This window comes from Poecilia reticulata, linkage group LG3 (genome assembly GCF_000633615.1).
Source record: "Poecilia reticulata strain Guanapo linkage group LG3, Guppy_female_1.0+MT, whole genome shotgun sequence".
Classification (NCBI taxonomy): Eukaryota; Metazoa; Chordata; class Actinopteri; order Cyprinodontiformes; family Poeciliidae; genus Poecilia; species Poecilia reticulata.
In genome coordinates this window covers 27,922,962-27,936,119 of record NC_024333.1, presented here as the reverse complement: position 1 = coordinate 27,936,119, position 13,158 = coordinate 27,922,962, and the positions used below count along the sequence as shown (strand labels likewise).

The window sequence follows — 13,158 nt, the reverse complement described above, 5'->3', positions numbered from 1 at the left end:
TCCAGCCATGACATCAATCTGTATGATTTCCCTCACCTACGATACACCTTAGAGACGGATCTACCTGATCACAAGAGAGACGCTCTGCTGTTATCTTCACTTAACATATTCCCAGACAGCATTGAAAAGAAAAACATTTCTCCAGCATCAAATATGGGCTCTTACTGCTCTACGCTGTAAAACTAAACCGTCTTGTAAATTATAGATTTCAAGTGAACATAACTTAATTCTCATTTACTTGTTGTTTGTATTCATCTTAAACAAATGACATCAACTTTTGAAAAAAAAAGTTTGATAAATTAATCTGTTTGAGTTGAGTACATGCAAAATAGTCAAGTATTTGAAAGTGATGAGAATTTTGCATTGTAAAGGGTTAATGCTGGACGATTCAGAAAAGCCAAGACGATACACCTTTTCTGCTCAATCAAACCTGTAAACTGTAAAATAAATATATTTTAAGAACATGCTTCTAATACTCTTTTTAAATATGTATTTTTGGTACACTTTCTAAAAGTATATTTTCTCAAAAATATATAAACATTTGGATAATGCTTTTAAAAAATACACTTTGCATTTATTTGCAAAAATAATTATATTTTAAAAGTACATTTTAAAAATATATACAAAATACTTTTCTGAAGTTGTACTTTTGGTATTCTCAAATAGGTGCCATGTATAATTTAGTAAACTTAAACAAATCTCAAAATAAATACCCTTCAGTAATATTTGTAAGTACAGTACTTTTCAAATATTGTCTAATGCTTATTTTGTTTTTTAATTATGTAAAGCACCTTGAAATGCCTTGCTGCTGAAATGTGCTATACAAATAAAATTTGATTGATTGATTGATTGATAATTATATTTCAATAAAATAATTTCAGTGATTACATACATGCTACTTTATGTCAACAAAGTATGCCTTATTAGGTGCCTTAATAGTCTTTTACTATTTTGTTAAAATGAAAAAAAAATCTTTATAGTCAAACTTACTGTGACATTGTTTAACAAAGCAATAAACATTTTGCTTATACTTCAAAACATCAAATATCGACAGTTTAGTGACAGAAGATGGAGTTCCATCACTTCTTGGTGTCAAATAAATTGTCTGTGTCGCTGTTAGTCCTTCGCTTACGGCCATACCACCCTGAACACGCCCGATCTCGTCTGATCTCGGAAGCTAAGCAGGGTCGGGCCTGGTCAGTACTTGGATGGGAGACCGCCTGGGAATACCAGGTGCTGTAAGCTTTTGCTGGCTCTTTTATTAATATAATTCACAGCACCTATTATTCCAGTTATTAGTTTTACTGTAATTAAACAATCCATCATCATAATGCCTAAAGTGAAGTCACCTTTATTTTCTGTTTGTCTACAGCGGGTTTCAAAGTGTCCAGCAGGTGGCACTGTGGAGTAACTGGGCTTCTTATAAGCGTTAATCTGCGGAACAGCCGTTGGTCCCGATCTGAAGTTGTAAAGGTGACAGCAAAAAAAAAACTTCATAACTTGGTAACATGACCTAGGAATCAGCTGCATTGTATAAGCTTTGTACTGCAAAATTGGTAGAGCTGTTGCCTTGCAGCAAGAAGGTTCTGGGTTCGACTCCCGGCCCCGGTCTTTCTGCATGGAGTTTGCATGTTCTCCCTGTGCATGCGTGGGTTTTCTCCAGGTACTCCGCCTTCCTCCCACAGTCCAAAAACATGATTCACGTTAATTGGCCTCTCCAAATTGTCCCTAGGTTTGAGTGTGTGCGTGTATGGTTGTTTGTGTCTCTGTGTTGTCCTGCGACAGACTGATGACCTGTCCAGGGTGACCCCGCCTCTCCCCTGGAACGTTAGATAGGCACCAGCAGCCCTCCCGACCCCACTGAGGGACAAGGGTGTAAAGAAAATGGATGGATTTTTCTTCTTTTTTTTGTAACAGTGAGGTTTTATTTTAATTGATTTATGCCCGTGAGCAGTGAGATCTGGCCGATACAACCGTTGAGGGAGATCACATGGCTCTACGACGTGAGTGTTTAATATAAAAATATAAAAATATAAGCCGATTTCTGAGGTTGTGGCCTCAGTATGTCGTTTGTTTGACCTGTTTTGAGTATTTGTGTTGTTCAGAGGGGAGATAAAATGTCCAGGGTGAGAATCGGCTTCACTCTGGACAGGCTGTTGGCCGTTTGGAAGTGAGTTTCAGTTTGTTGATTTCTTTGAGGTCCTTCGAAATGTTATACATGTTTAAAGTAATGTTTCTTGCAAAGTAGCATGTTGTTTTATTATAAATGTACTGCATATAGAATGTCTATGTAGTGGTGCTTTTCTGTGTCTTTTTGGTCCATTTTGTCTTTTTCTGGTGTCAACGTTTTTATTTGTGATTCTCGAGTTAGGGAAACACCTTTCACGAGTTTCTTTATTAAAGTTAATAATGTTCCATCTGAGGACATTTGGGAAATAAAACCTTACGTTTTTCAGCTGGATGTGTTTGGCTTATTTGTCTACACTTGGCCACATAAATACAATTAAAGTCTTGCTGGTGTGTCCGCATCGTGCTGTGTCGCTTTAACAGGACGGTCGGGCGGTGACGGTGGGACTTGGGGGGGGGGCGCAGATCTGCCGCAGCTGGACCGGGCGGGAGCAGAACCACACCGGCCTGCATTCATCCTTCTCTGTGAATCCGAGGAACTGATCATCTTTTTCACTCCACCATGAGGGATTACACGGCCACCCCGAGCAACGGCGGAGGCTGCATGCCGTGTTGCCAAGTTTGCGTTTTCATTTTTACCGCATTCCTGATCGTTGCGGAGAGGACGGCCGGTGAGTGCTACCTGGGACACTCATCTCGCTCTCATCTCACTCCGTCCACTCTTTTCTCTACACAGGGTAGATAAAAACCTGCGTGTTTGCTGTGCTGATCTCGTAATAATCGGATCTGGTTCTGTTATGTTTGCGGTGAGATGCGGGTTTCCTGCGCTGTGTGGATGCGGGGCGCCACAGACAGGATTCAGCATCAGCATCTGCAGCTCTGAGTTTTAAACTCATTCTCAGTTTAAAGCTGGCCTCTGTTATCATGAATAATAGACCGCAGCGGGATCTGCAGAGTGTTCCCTGTTTTTAAACCTGCATGCATCCAGACTGCTGACTCATGTCAGCGTGTTCCCTGCCTTAAAGCCTCCTCTTTAAATGGTCTGTGTGATATTTTGTGATTCAGTCCAAGAGGTGCCATGTTATATTTTAGCGCTCTTTTTGGATGGATGAGGGGATGGGCGTTTACCCCGGGATGGGGCCTAGTCTGTGCCGGACAGCCCGCCTGTTTGGCAGCTCGAAGGTTCAGATTACATGTATGGAGGAATGCGGGGAGGCAGAACTGCGGGAGGATGATGATGATGATGATGCAGAGACGTTTGAGCAGCTGTTGTCACTAATGAGATGTTGAACAGAGGTCATACAAACTGAATCTGGACAGTCATAACATACAGGATCTATTATATCCCAAACACTGCAGAGTATTATTAACAAATTACTGTCATTTACATGTAAACCTCGAGGTTAAATCTGTAGAATTAGTTGCAAAATTAAAAAAAAAAAAACAGCCCAAATGTTATGGCAAACTATTTTAGGGACTTTCTAACAGAAATTAGTGATAGGGTCGTATTGTTTATCATTTATCATGATAAATTTCTTATCATGATAGGAATTGTGATTTATTGTTGTCATAAATTTCAATTAATACTGATTAAAAATAAAAACTGTCCGTATTGTCAGGATTGCAATTTTTACTTTTTTCTCTACTGTCTGTTAAACCAGTACCACAAAATATCCCAATAATACTTCAAGTCCATCTCTACATCCATCACAATCCACTCTGTTGCAGATTGTTTGCATGTAAATTACATAAAACCTCTAGTTTCATGGTTTTCTGCTATAATCCAACAGCAGAACTCAACATTTTACAGAATGCATGTTGCTTTGCACTAAAATTAGTTGATTCATATGATTTACTAGATCAATAACAGTAAGTATGTTTTGGAGTCAGACTTATTTCTCTAACTTATAATCTTCCGTGTTTCCATAGACGACCAATTAATACAAATTACAAATTCAAGGGTCACTGCGTACAAATTTGTAAAGTAAGGATCAAATAATTTTCAGTTATAGTATGCATATGTTACTCCAGCATAGACACCAGGAGTACAATTTAAAAATATATGTATATGTTTATAAATAACTGTTAAAATAACAATCAAGATATAACAATTTTTTGCTGTGTGTATTATAGTAATTTTTTTAAAAATTACAACCCTTTGAAACTTGCAGTTCATAAATCTTCAAATCAAGTTCTGACACGCTGCAGAATTAGACATACTGATCTTTATTTTCTGTGAGAAATCAGACTCTGTAAAAAAACATGTAAAATGTGTATTTTACATAGAGGTTCTGCTTTATTTACTGTGTTTCCTGTGCTTTTCCCAGTGATCTACTGCTTTGTGTATTACATTTGGATTGGCCACAACTACTGCTATGCTCATCTTGCTGGCTTCACGGCACTCTTCCTGCTACCAGGTAAAAAAAAGAATCAGACCAAATAAATCCAATTACAGCCATACAGTGAAAATTGCATTCATTTTAACTTTTCTTCCCCTGCGTGTTTGCAGGTTGGGGTCCACAGTGGCTCAGTTATCTGTGGTATCTCTCAGATGGAAAAATCCCCAGGAAATCTCTCAGATGGACTCACATATTACACCTGGGTATCTTTAAAAGGTGAGCAGACTTTACAAAGCTGTACATTTATTTCATTTAACCTCGTGTCTGATCATTGGCTGCCATGTTTGTCCCCGACAGGCTGTGGGATTGTATGCGTCTCCCGGATGAGGAAGTGTATGGAGAAATCATGCAGCAGGCTGATGTATCTGCGTTACGTCTGTTTGAGGCCTTGGTGGTGACGCTCCCCGAAACGCTGCTCCAGACCTACGTACTGATCTGTACCGACATGGGAGTCCGCTCTCCTGGTGAGCCGAACGTGAAGACCACAGTGTATGATTAGTGTGTGTGGCTGAATAAAGACAGCAGAACAGCTCACAACGTTTAAATGTAATCAGTTAGTCTCAACAAAATTAAAATTTTATAGAATTGCTACTTTAAATTGTAAAAATAAAATAAAAAGTAAAATGAACAGTAAGTGTGTAATAAGCTGCAACAAAATCTAGAATATTCTTTTTGATTGAGCTTCAGAGGGACTTTGGCTATGTTCACTCTGGAGCTTGAAGTGACCCAAATCCGATTTGTTTTGGTCGAGGCCGTTCACACTTCTAAATACATGCAACTCTTGTATGTGATCTCCAGTGTGAACCACAAACGACCTGAAAGAGTCCTGCATGCGCAGTAGAGGGCGCAATAACTCCCTGCTCTTTCCTCCCTGCAGCCTCGGTGTGTTTTGCTGTGTGTTTGCTGTCTCTGGCCTGGGCGCTGGTTCTCTACGCCAGATCCTGCTCGCTCATCAGACCGGGACACCTGCACATGACTCCAGCTGCCATTCTTTGCCGACTCCTGTGGAGGGTGGGCATTATTCAGCACATATGCCTGAAACTCACAGCAGTCGTTTTTGTTTCCTGTGTGTAAAGATGCATTCTGTGTTCATTCAGGTTGGCATGTTGGGATCCCGGTTTGCTGTGCTCATGCTCTTCACACGCATCTTCAAGCAGTGGGTCCTGGGAGTCATTGGTAAGCCAAGAGCTTACGCTGCGGTCCAGTTACCTCAGTTTAAGAGGCAGGAAGAGTAACCAAACTTGTACTGCAGTAAGAGTAGCAGTACTCCAGTCTATTTCAATCAAGTGAAAAAGTAAAAAAAAGTACTTGGTAAGGCTTACTGAGTAACTGATGAAAACACCAATTATATTTTAAAATTACATCATCAGATRGACCAAAATATAAAGTTATGTGAACTTTTTGGTATTTTAAAGATCAAAATGAAAAACGTTTTTCAATAACATATTTACAAAATAACAAAATCAGTAAAATAAATATTTTTACAATTTCTTTCAATGTGAAACTTATGAAATTTTAACAAAAACTGCAGGCGTGTCTGTGCCTGCTGAATGTTAGACTAACATAAGTAAATGACTAAAATCACAGTGGGTAGAGAGTCCAGAAAATTTGCTCMGGTAAGAGTAGCACGTTTATCCAGCCCACTTTTAAACGTTTTACTTCATATTTGTAAGGTGTTTGAAACTGACTTTGGAAGTGTGTGTTTGTGACAGGTGTGCACTGGCTGGGTGCGACTTTCTGGATGGTGTCTCAGCAGACCGACGTCATCCGTTCAACTAGTCGATGGAGTATTTTCAACCTCGTYCTGGGAGCCGTTCATGTCTTTCTCTTCCTCAACGTGAAGTACGGTCCATCCAGGTACCGCATGGCTGCGTTTTACCTGGTACGTCTGTCTGCTAGCTCATCTCTCTGGCATTTGTTTAATAATGGCAGCAAGAAAACCTCTGTTGAAAGAAAGTATTGTTTGCAGTAGATAAACAAGGCAGATGACAACAAGATTGATCTTTGTGGCCCAAATGCAAAGCGCTATATGTGGAGTAAGTCCCTAACATTCCTTCCATGAAATAGGATGGTGGCAGCTTCCTGCTGCAGGGATGTGCTTTTAATCAGGGGTAGGGAAGTYGGAAATTTCAAAAGAAAGTCACATTTCTGATCTCAACCAGAAAGACATAAGWGAGATAGGGGTAATTAATCTGATGTTAATTAAATCTGAAATCTGACTGCTAAAATGTTAGATAACACAAACATTGTAAAATATACCTACAAGAGACAGTAAAGTCTAATTTGTTACATAAATTTCAACCCCCTCTACAACCCACAGGTCATGTTTTTAGAGAACGCTCTTCTTCTTCTGGCCTCCTCCTGGTTTTTTGCAATGGTGTCCTGGGACACTGTGGGGATCCCGGCTGCAGTCTTYTGCAGCTTCCTCATTGGTAAGGCATGCAGCTTGTTTCTCTATACAGCATACACTGACATTTTAAAACTTTCTGTTTTCCCTGAATGTTTTTAATGAAAGTCTACTGTCTGATGAGTGCTTTCCCTCTGCAGGTGTGATAGCGTTGGTGCTGTACTACCGTTTCCTGCACCCCAAGTCTTTTGAGATCTTCCAGAGTATTCGCCACAGGGGGATCGGTGGGGCTTGCATGGAGCGAGGATCTACACTCTCACTGGAGGAGAAAGTCGAGCCCAATTTCCATCACCGTACAACATTGTCTGGTTGGTGATCGACTTGTCTGCATATTTATCGTTTTTGTAACTGTTTTTATAATGTGCGTTAAATAATTATTTTATTTTTTACTTTCTATTTTGACCTGTTTTGTTTGAGTCCCAGATGTGCCACTTKTTAAAATCCGGAACAGTATGTTGTTTAATCAAAACATGTTGCTTAAAAACTTTATTTTCAGGAGGTGGGACCCTCATGGACCTGCCCATCCAATGGGAAGGCTGGAAGCATCACCACTGGCTGCTGATTCGTTTAGCTCTTAAGACAGGAGACGTTTCCAGGATCTGGACAGCGTACGGAGAAGGCGGACTGGCTGGACTCATGGGTCTCCCTGAAGAGGTTCACTCCCCTGACATGCATCACGTACCCCGGGTTTGTTGCTCTCCTGAACTGCTGGTCTCCGTTTAATGATTAAATTTAATGTGCATTCACACCAGGCCCTGTTTAGTCCATTTTAATCAAACTCTAGTTTGTTTATCTAGAAAGTCTGGGAGTTGTGAATTCACAATCAAACTCTGATAGAGACCAAAATTGCCAAACTCAGGTCTCTATTAGGTTGAAGTGAACTCTGGTGCGGTTCGAATGCATATGTGGATGCAACCTCTCCAAATGCAGGAAGTGGACTATAGTGCAGGGCATTCTGGGTAAATACAACCAAAACAAATGGCAAAGYCTAGCATTAGAAAAAGAAATGACTTGTGGTCTTTTACCAAAGACAAAAGAGAAGTAAAACAACCTGACTCCATTTYAGTTTACATTTAATGATGAAGGAAGTTATGCTTAGTGTCTCCTTCAGCAGGTTTCATGTTGTTTCCTTCAGTGGTTCTTGGTGTAKCGCCACCTCAGGCGAAGGGTGAAACAGGTTATTAAATTAATTTGGTTTGTTTGACACATTGTAGTGTGAAAGTGAACAGCACCGGCTGAAGATGTRACAAATGTTGCAATATGGGTCCCTAATCCAACCAGTTGAAGACTCCCTTAATTTTACCTTTCTTTTAAGTTACAAAGTGTAAACTTTATTGATGTTTGTGTTTGTGGAATGAGGAAAAATGTCCTCCCTTCCAGACAAGATTGGTTTATTTTGAAATAATGTAATGGGGGCTTTTTTTAATTCCTATTTGTCAGGTTCCACCTCCTCAACCGAGAGTTCTTCAAATCTCACACCCAGTTCCTCAACCGSCCCCCCCACTTCCTCCACCACAGGTCGTCCAAACTCCTCAGGCAAGATATTCTGTCAGAAACCTTGAACTAAAACCCAATTGGTGTGAAATTGATGAAAGATGAAAACTGTGTGCATCTGTGTTGACCGCAGTCGCCATTAGCTGTCTTTTCTTTTCTGTATCCCAGGTGAGTGAAGTCGTCCAGCCACCTAAACCAGCTCACAGCAGCGTTGTGGCCCGACCAGTGAGAAAAGCTCCTCCCACAACCATCAAGGACATGAGGTTTCCAGAGATCATCCCTTTCCAGGAGGTCATTCCTGAGGAAACCACAGAGGACGAATTAAGCGCGGCTCCATCAGACGATAAAGGTGGAAAACCAGAAGCACTGTTATAAAGTGKTTGGCCATTTGGGGGCAGTAGAAGCAAGCTGTAAATACTGTTTTGAGACAATTTACTTATACACCCTTCATTCTTAAACACGGGTGATTGACAGCGCTAAGACCCACCTCCTGTCTCTGAGTGGTTGTTTCTAGTTAGCCCTGGGAGGAGACAGAGGAGCTTGATTGTTTTTCACAGATTATCTGTCACAAGGTGACAGTTTCAACAAATATGTCAAAAATACTTTTTATAAAAGTTAAATACTGCAACTTTAAATAACCAATGCAATTAAAATCACACATCACACAAAATATAATAATTTCAATATTGTGGAAAAACTATATCATTCTGGTGYCAGAGCTTGGTAGTAACAAGTTACTCAATTGCATTTACTTGAGTAACTTTTTTACTTTTAGGATTATTTTTATTACCCTGTACTTTTAACTTGAGTAATTTTATGATGAATTATCTTTACTTGAGTAAAACATCTGGATTTTTCTACCTACTGAATGAAAAACAAACGTGTTTTATCCAGAAATTCACCAGACACACACTTTTTGTTAAAGTTTCACTAGTTTTTTAATTGAAAGAAACTGATTTTTTAAAAGRTTTTGTTGGCTCTAGCGGCCTTTATTTGAAAGTAGTTTGACAGGAAACAGGGTAATTAGAGAGGGGGAAGATATTTGGCAAAGGTCACCAGATTCTCGGCCTGGTCACCAGGCTGTGGCAGGGGACACAGCTGTCCTTGCTGTGTCCCCTGCCACAGCAAGGACAGCTGTGACAGCTGTCCTTGCGGCAGCTACCACAAGGACTAAGGCCTCAAAAAGTGGGCTGTGCTTTGCCCCTGCGTCACCACAGCACCGAAAGAAACTAATTTGATCAGATTTTTTTTTTTGCCTGATTTTATTTTTTGTTATTTATATGAATTTGTCATTTTCGTCCTTAAAATACCAAACTTTTCCCATAACGTTATATTTTTCTCCATCTGACGATGTACTTTTAAAATATTAAATGATTGATTAAATTGATCAGTAGACTTTTTACCAAATACTTTTTGTAATGGCTACTTTCTACTTCTACTTGAGTAAAACTATGTTGAAGAAGTGCTACTTTTACCTAAGTACAAGTTTTGGGTCCTCTGCCCATGTCTGCCTGGCAACAAAACCTTTTTTTGAAACAAAATGTATGTTTTCTTTAATTACCTTCTTTATATTCAACATTTTATTTTTAGAATTTATGCAATTTTAAGGTGAGTGGAAACGCAGCTTTGGACATTGACTGTTTTGCTCTAAATCTGAAGGTGAGGAGGACTTCCAGAGCGCTGCTTACGGCTCACCGTCTCTGTCATCTCCTCAATATGGAGGAAGCCTCCGCCACATCGACAGCAACGCCGCGTCTCTCACAGAGGCGTCCTCCTCCGTGGCGTCTCTGGACATCAAGACACCCGGCTGGTCCCCTGAGCGCCGCTCTCCTCTCCTGTTGGCCTCCCCAGAGAAGAAGGAGGGAACCCCAGCAGAATCCAACACTACTCTATATTTCAGTGCAGATGCACCGTCGCCGTCCAGCGGCAGCTACCTGGGCTGGGGCTCAGAGCTGTCACCTATTTCCTCCTACAGAAGACCCTATCGGATCAGAGAAGCCCGCTTTGTCACGTCCACCCCTCGACTGGAGGCTGCAGGCGGAGCTGAAAGCCCCAGCCCGACGCCGGTTGTTATCATTCCTGCCACTCCCGGCACAACACCGGGTACCACTCCAGGAGGAACACCTGGAGCCACCACACCTGCAGCTTCCACTCCTGGTGCYGCCACACCTGGTACTCCACTCACACCAGTCATCTCCCACGCTCGCAAACAGATGGTGCAGTTTGTGGACTTTAGAGAGAATTTAGTGTAATGTAAAGGAAAAGGAAAAGCTAACATTTCCAGTTCAGCTGTTCAGTATATAAAAGCATTCTTGTATTAACTAACTTTTTGGAGAGTTATGAAATCTTTTTAGGCAGTCATAGAGTTCATATATAAATTATTTATCTTTTTGAGCAGACAGATTATATTACAGAAAATAGGAATGTAAACTGATGGCTCTTCCAATATCTGGACTGCACACAGATTTTTAAGAGTTAACAATTAAAGGTGACCTATTTTGCTTCCTTGGTCAAGTTAGGATTGGTCTATGGGCATTATCTTTGCACAAAATAATTATTAGATGACATTTACTCTGTTCTTTTCAGAATGAGCTGTTTTAGGGCCTCATGTTACTTTAAATCAAAATAAGCTGCTGGCCGGGCCGCCAACTCAACGTTTACACTCTACACATGAAAATGGCTGAAAACAGATACATAATTATACAACCGTACATCCTTGAAAAGAATTAGTAGAGCCTTCTGTACAACCAACAAGAATGTATCAAATGGTTTGTAGATGGTAAATCATCAACTTCCAGCAGCCATTGTACAGCATACAGCAGTGAAACCAGCTGACCAAACAAGCTTCAGCCCCACTTTGGTTGCTAGGTAACAGTGCAGTGCCCACCTAATGTCATTTAACATTCAGGAGGTTTTTGAAGCGGCTCATTTTCCAGACACCATAAAACTTTAGCTTGTTTCCAAAAAACAGCTGGGTGGGTATTTTTAAACGTTTTGCTGTTTTTAGAAGCAGTAGAAACACAAATGAAATACAAAAACCTGCAAATGTGACATTTGGATAATAGGTCACCTTTAACTAACATGTTGCAGAGTTATGAGATATTTTTAGGTCATCATAGAGTYCATCCATTAATTATTTATTCTGTCTGCTCTTTTGTGCAGACAAATTATGTGACAGGAACTAGGAATGTAAAGTGATGGCATTTCAAATATCTGAACATTACACAATCTTGTGACAGTTGCCACTTGACACGTTATTTATTTGTTCATGGTCCCCTGGTTTGGGATCATATTATCGGTTTCAAGGTTTGAAAAGTGTGAACATCTTTACGTGACACATTATATAGCATATGAGGTGAAATGACTATTATTCAAGGATCTCAATAATTTAAGTAAAAAGTGAAACTCATATTATAAAGATTCTTTGTACAGATAGGGATTAAAGTCGATTACTTTCGTTAATCTTGATGAAATGGATTAGAGTTAATGATGAGCCTAACGTCTTCAAAGTTTCATAAATCTGAATATTAGAATAGACTAAGAAAAAAATKACCTTTAATATAACATTATAAGCCTACAGAAAGTGATGTTGACTTGGTTTGGGCTCCGTTTACCACAATTTTCCTTCCACTTAACATTCCATTCATATGATTGGATTCAGATCTCCAGATACTTTCCAGAAAATGGCTTTCACACTGTGAATAATATCAATGACTGAAAAAACTGCATGGTTTCTGTATTAAAATACTTTTTAAATTATCCTTGTTAATTTTTAAGTTTTATTAACAGCTTTATTTTGAGTTTCGGTTAGCTGTTAGCAATATTTATTGCTTAATGCGATACTTCAAGGTAATGTGCGAATTTCACTTTGCTGCATTAAATTGTGCATCAACAATTATCCTTCCAACTGACTAATTAAAACTGATAATAACCCAAATAATTAGAAGAAATGTCCACATTGTCTTCATTTGGATTTTAATTTAAAACATTATTTTAATTTGTGAGATAATGTTGAAAACCTTGTTGATTGATCTGTTCATGTTTTATTTCCACTCTTTGGCAAACTAACAAAAAACAGATAATGTGCATATTTTCCACACACAATTTAAAATACTCTTYGTCTTGTTGTTCACAGACAACGCTGCGGTCAGTGTGTGTTAGATTATTAAGTATTCATTATCAATAATGCAACACTAGTCTTCTCATTTGTTTTTACTTTGCTTCAGCCTGTCTTAGTTCTTAAAATAGTCCTGATCAATATTTCATGATTTCTGAAGGTTTTTCTGCAGATTGTTTTTGTTGCTTGTTAAGCTGCTGACCTCTGAATCATTCAGGCATGAAACAGAGTTTTGAGCAAAGATATTTTGCCTCATAGTTGATGGCAGTTTGTCACAAAAAATGTTTTTGCTCATTTCTTAAGCTGAATCTATGAACAAATATCAGAGCTTAATATTGTAGCACCAAAAATGTGATGTCCAAGAAACTGCTCGCTGAAAATCAGTGGTTTGTAACTCCAGCTAGTAAAGAAATGTTGATTTATTGAACTAGACTGGTGGTCCCCAAACTAGCAGCTTGTGACTAACAAAATGGCAGCGTAATAAATTCACCATCCTACACTGTTAAAATACAGACGTTTCATTTAGTCTCAGGTGGTTGTTATTTGGTCATGTGACRGTGATAAACGCAGCGCAGGATTGTTTACCTGCAACGGAGAATCAATGTCAGCATTTT

General features: G+C 39.5%; 2 protein-coding genes across 2 annotated transcripts in view; both read left to right on the top strand.

The window, feature by feature from the left end:
* Positions 1-431, top strand: part of LOC103462785 (interferon-inducible GTPase 1-like) — a 7,425-nt gene extending 6,994 nt beyond the window's left edge. The window contains exon 5 of the mRNA XM_017303911.1: positions 13-431. Within this exon, the coding sequence (XP_017159400.1) occupies positions 13-180 (168 nt within the window). The 3' untranslated portion in view covers positions 181-431. The remainder of the gene's footprint in view (positions 1-12) is intronic.
* Positions 432-2,585: 2,154 nt separating this feature from the next.
* LOC103462786 (XK-related protein 5-like) lies at positions 2,586-11,040 on the top strand. Its single transcript, XM_008405782.2, has 13 exons — positions 2,586-2,798; positions 4,455-4,544; positions 4,637-4,742; positions 4,824-4,990; positions 5,404-5,537; positions 5,624-5,702; positions 6,239-6,408; positions 6,847-6,958; positions 7,074-7,241; positions 7,430-7,620; positions 8,374-8,469; positions 8,596-8,776; positions 10,087-11,040. The coding sequence occupies exons 1-13, from the start codon at positions 2,690-2,692 to the stop codon at positions 10,677-10,679; spliced, it is 2,196 nt and encodes a 731-aa protein (XP_008404004.1). The 5' UTR covers positions 2,586-2,689; the 3' UTR covers positions 10,680-11,040.
* Positions 11,041-13,158: the final 2,118 nt, after the last annotated feature.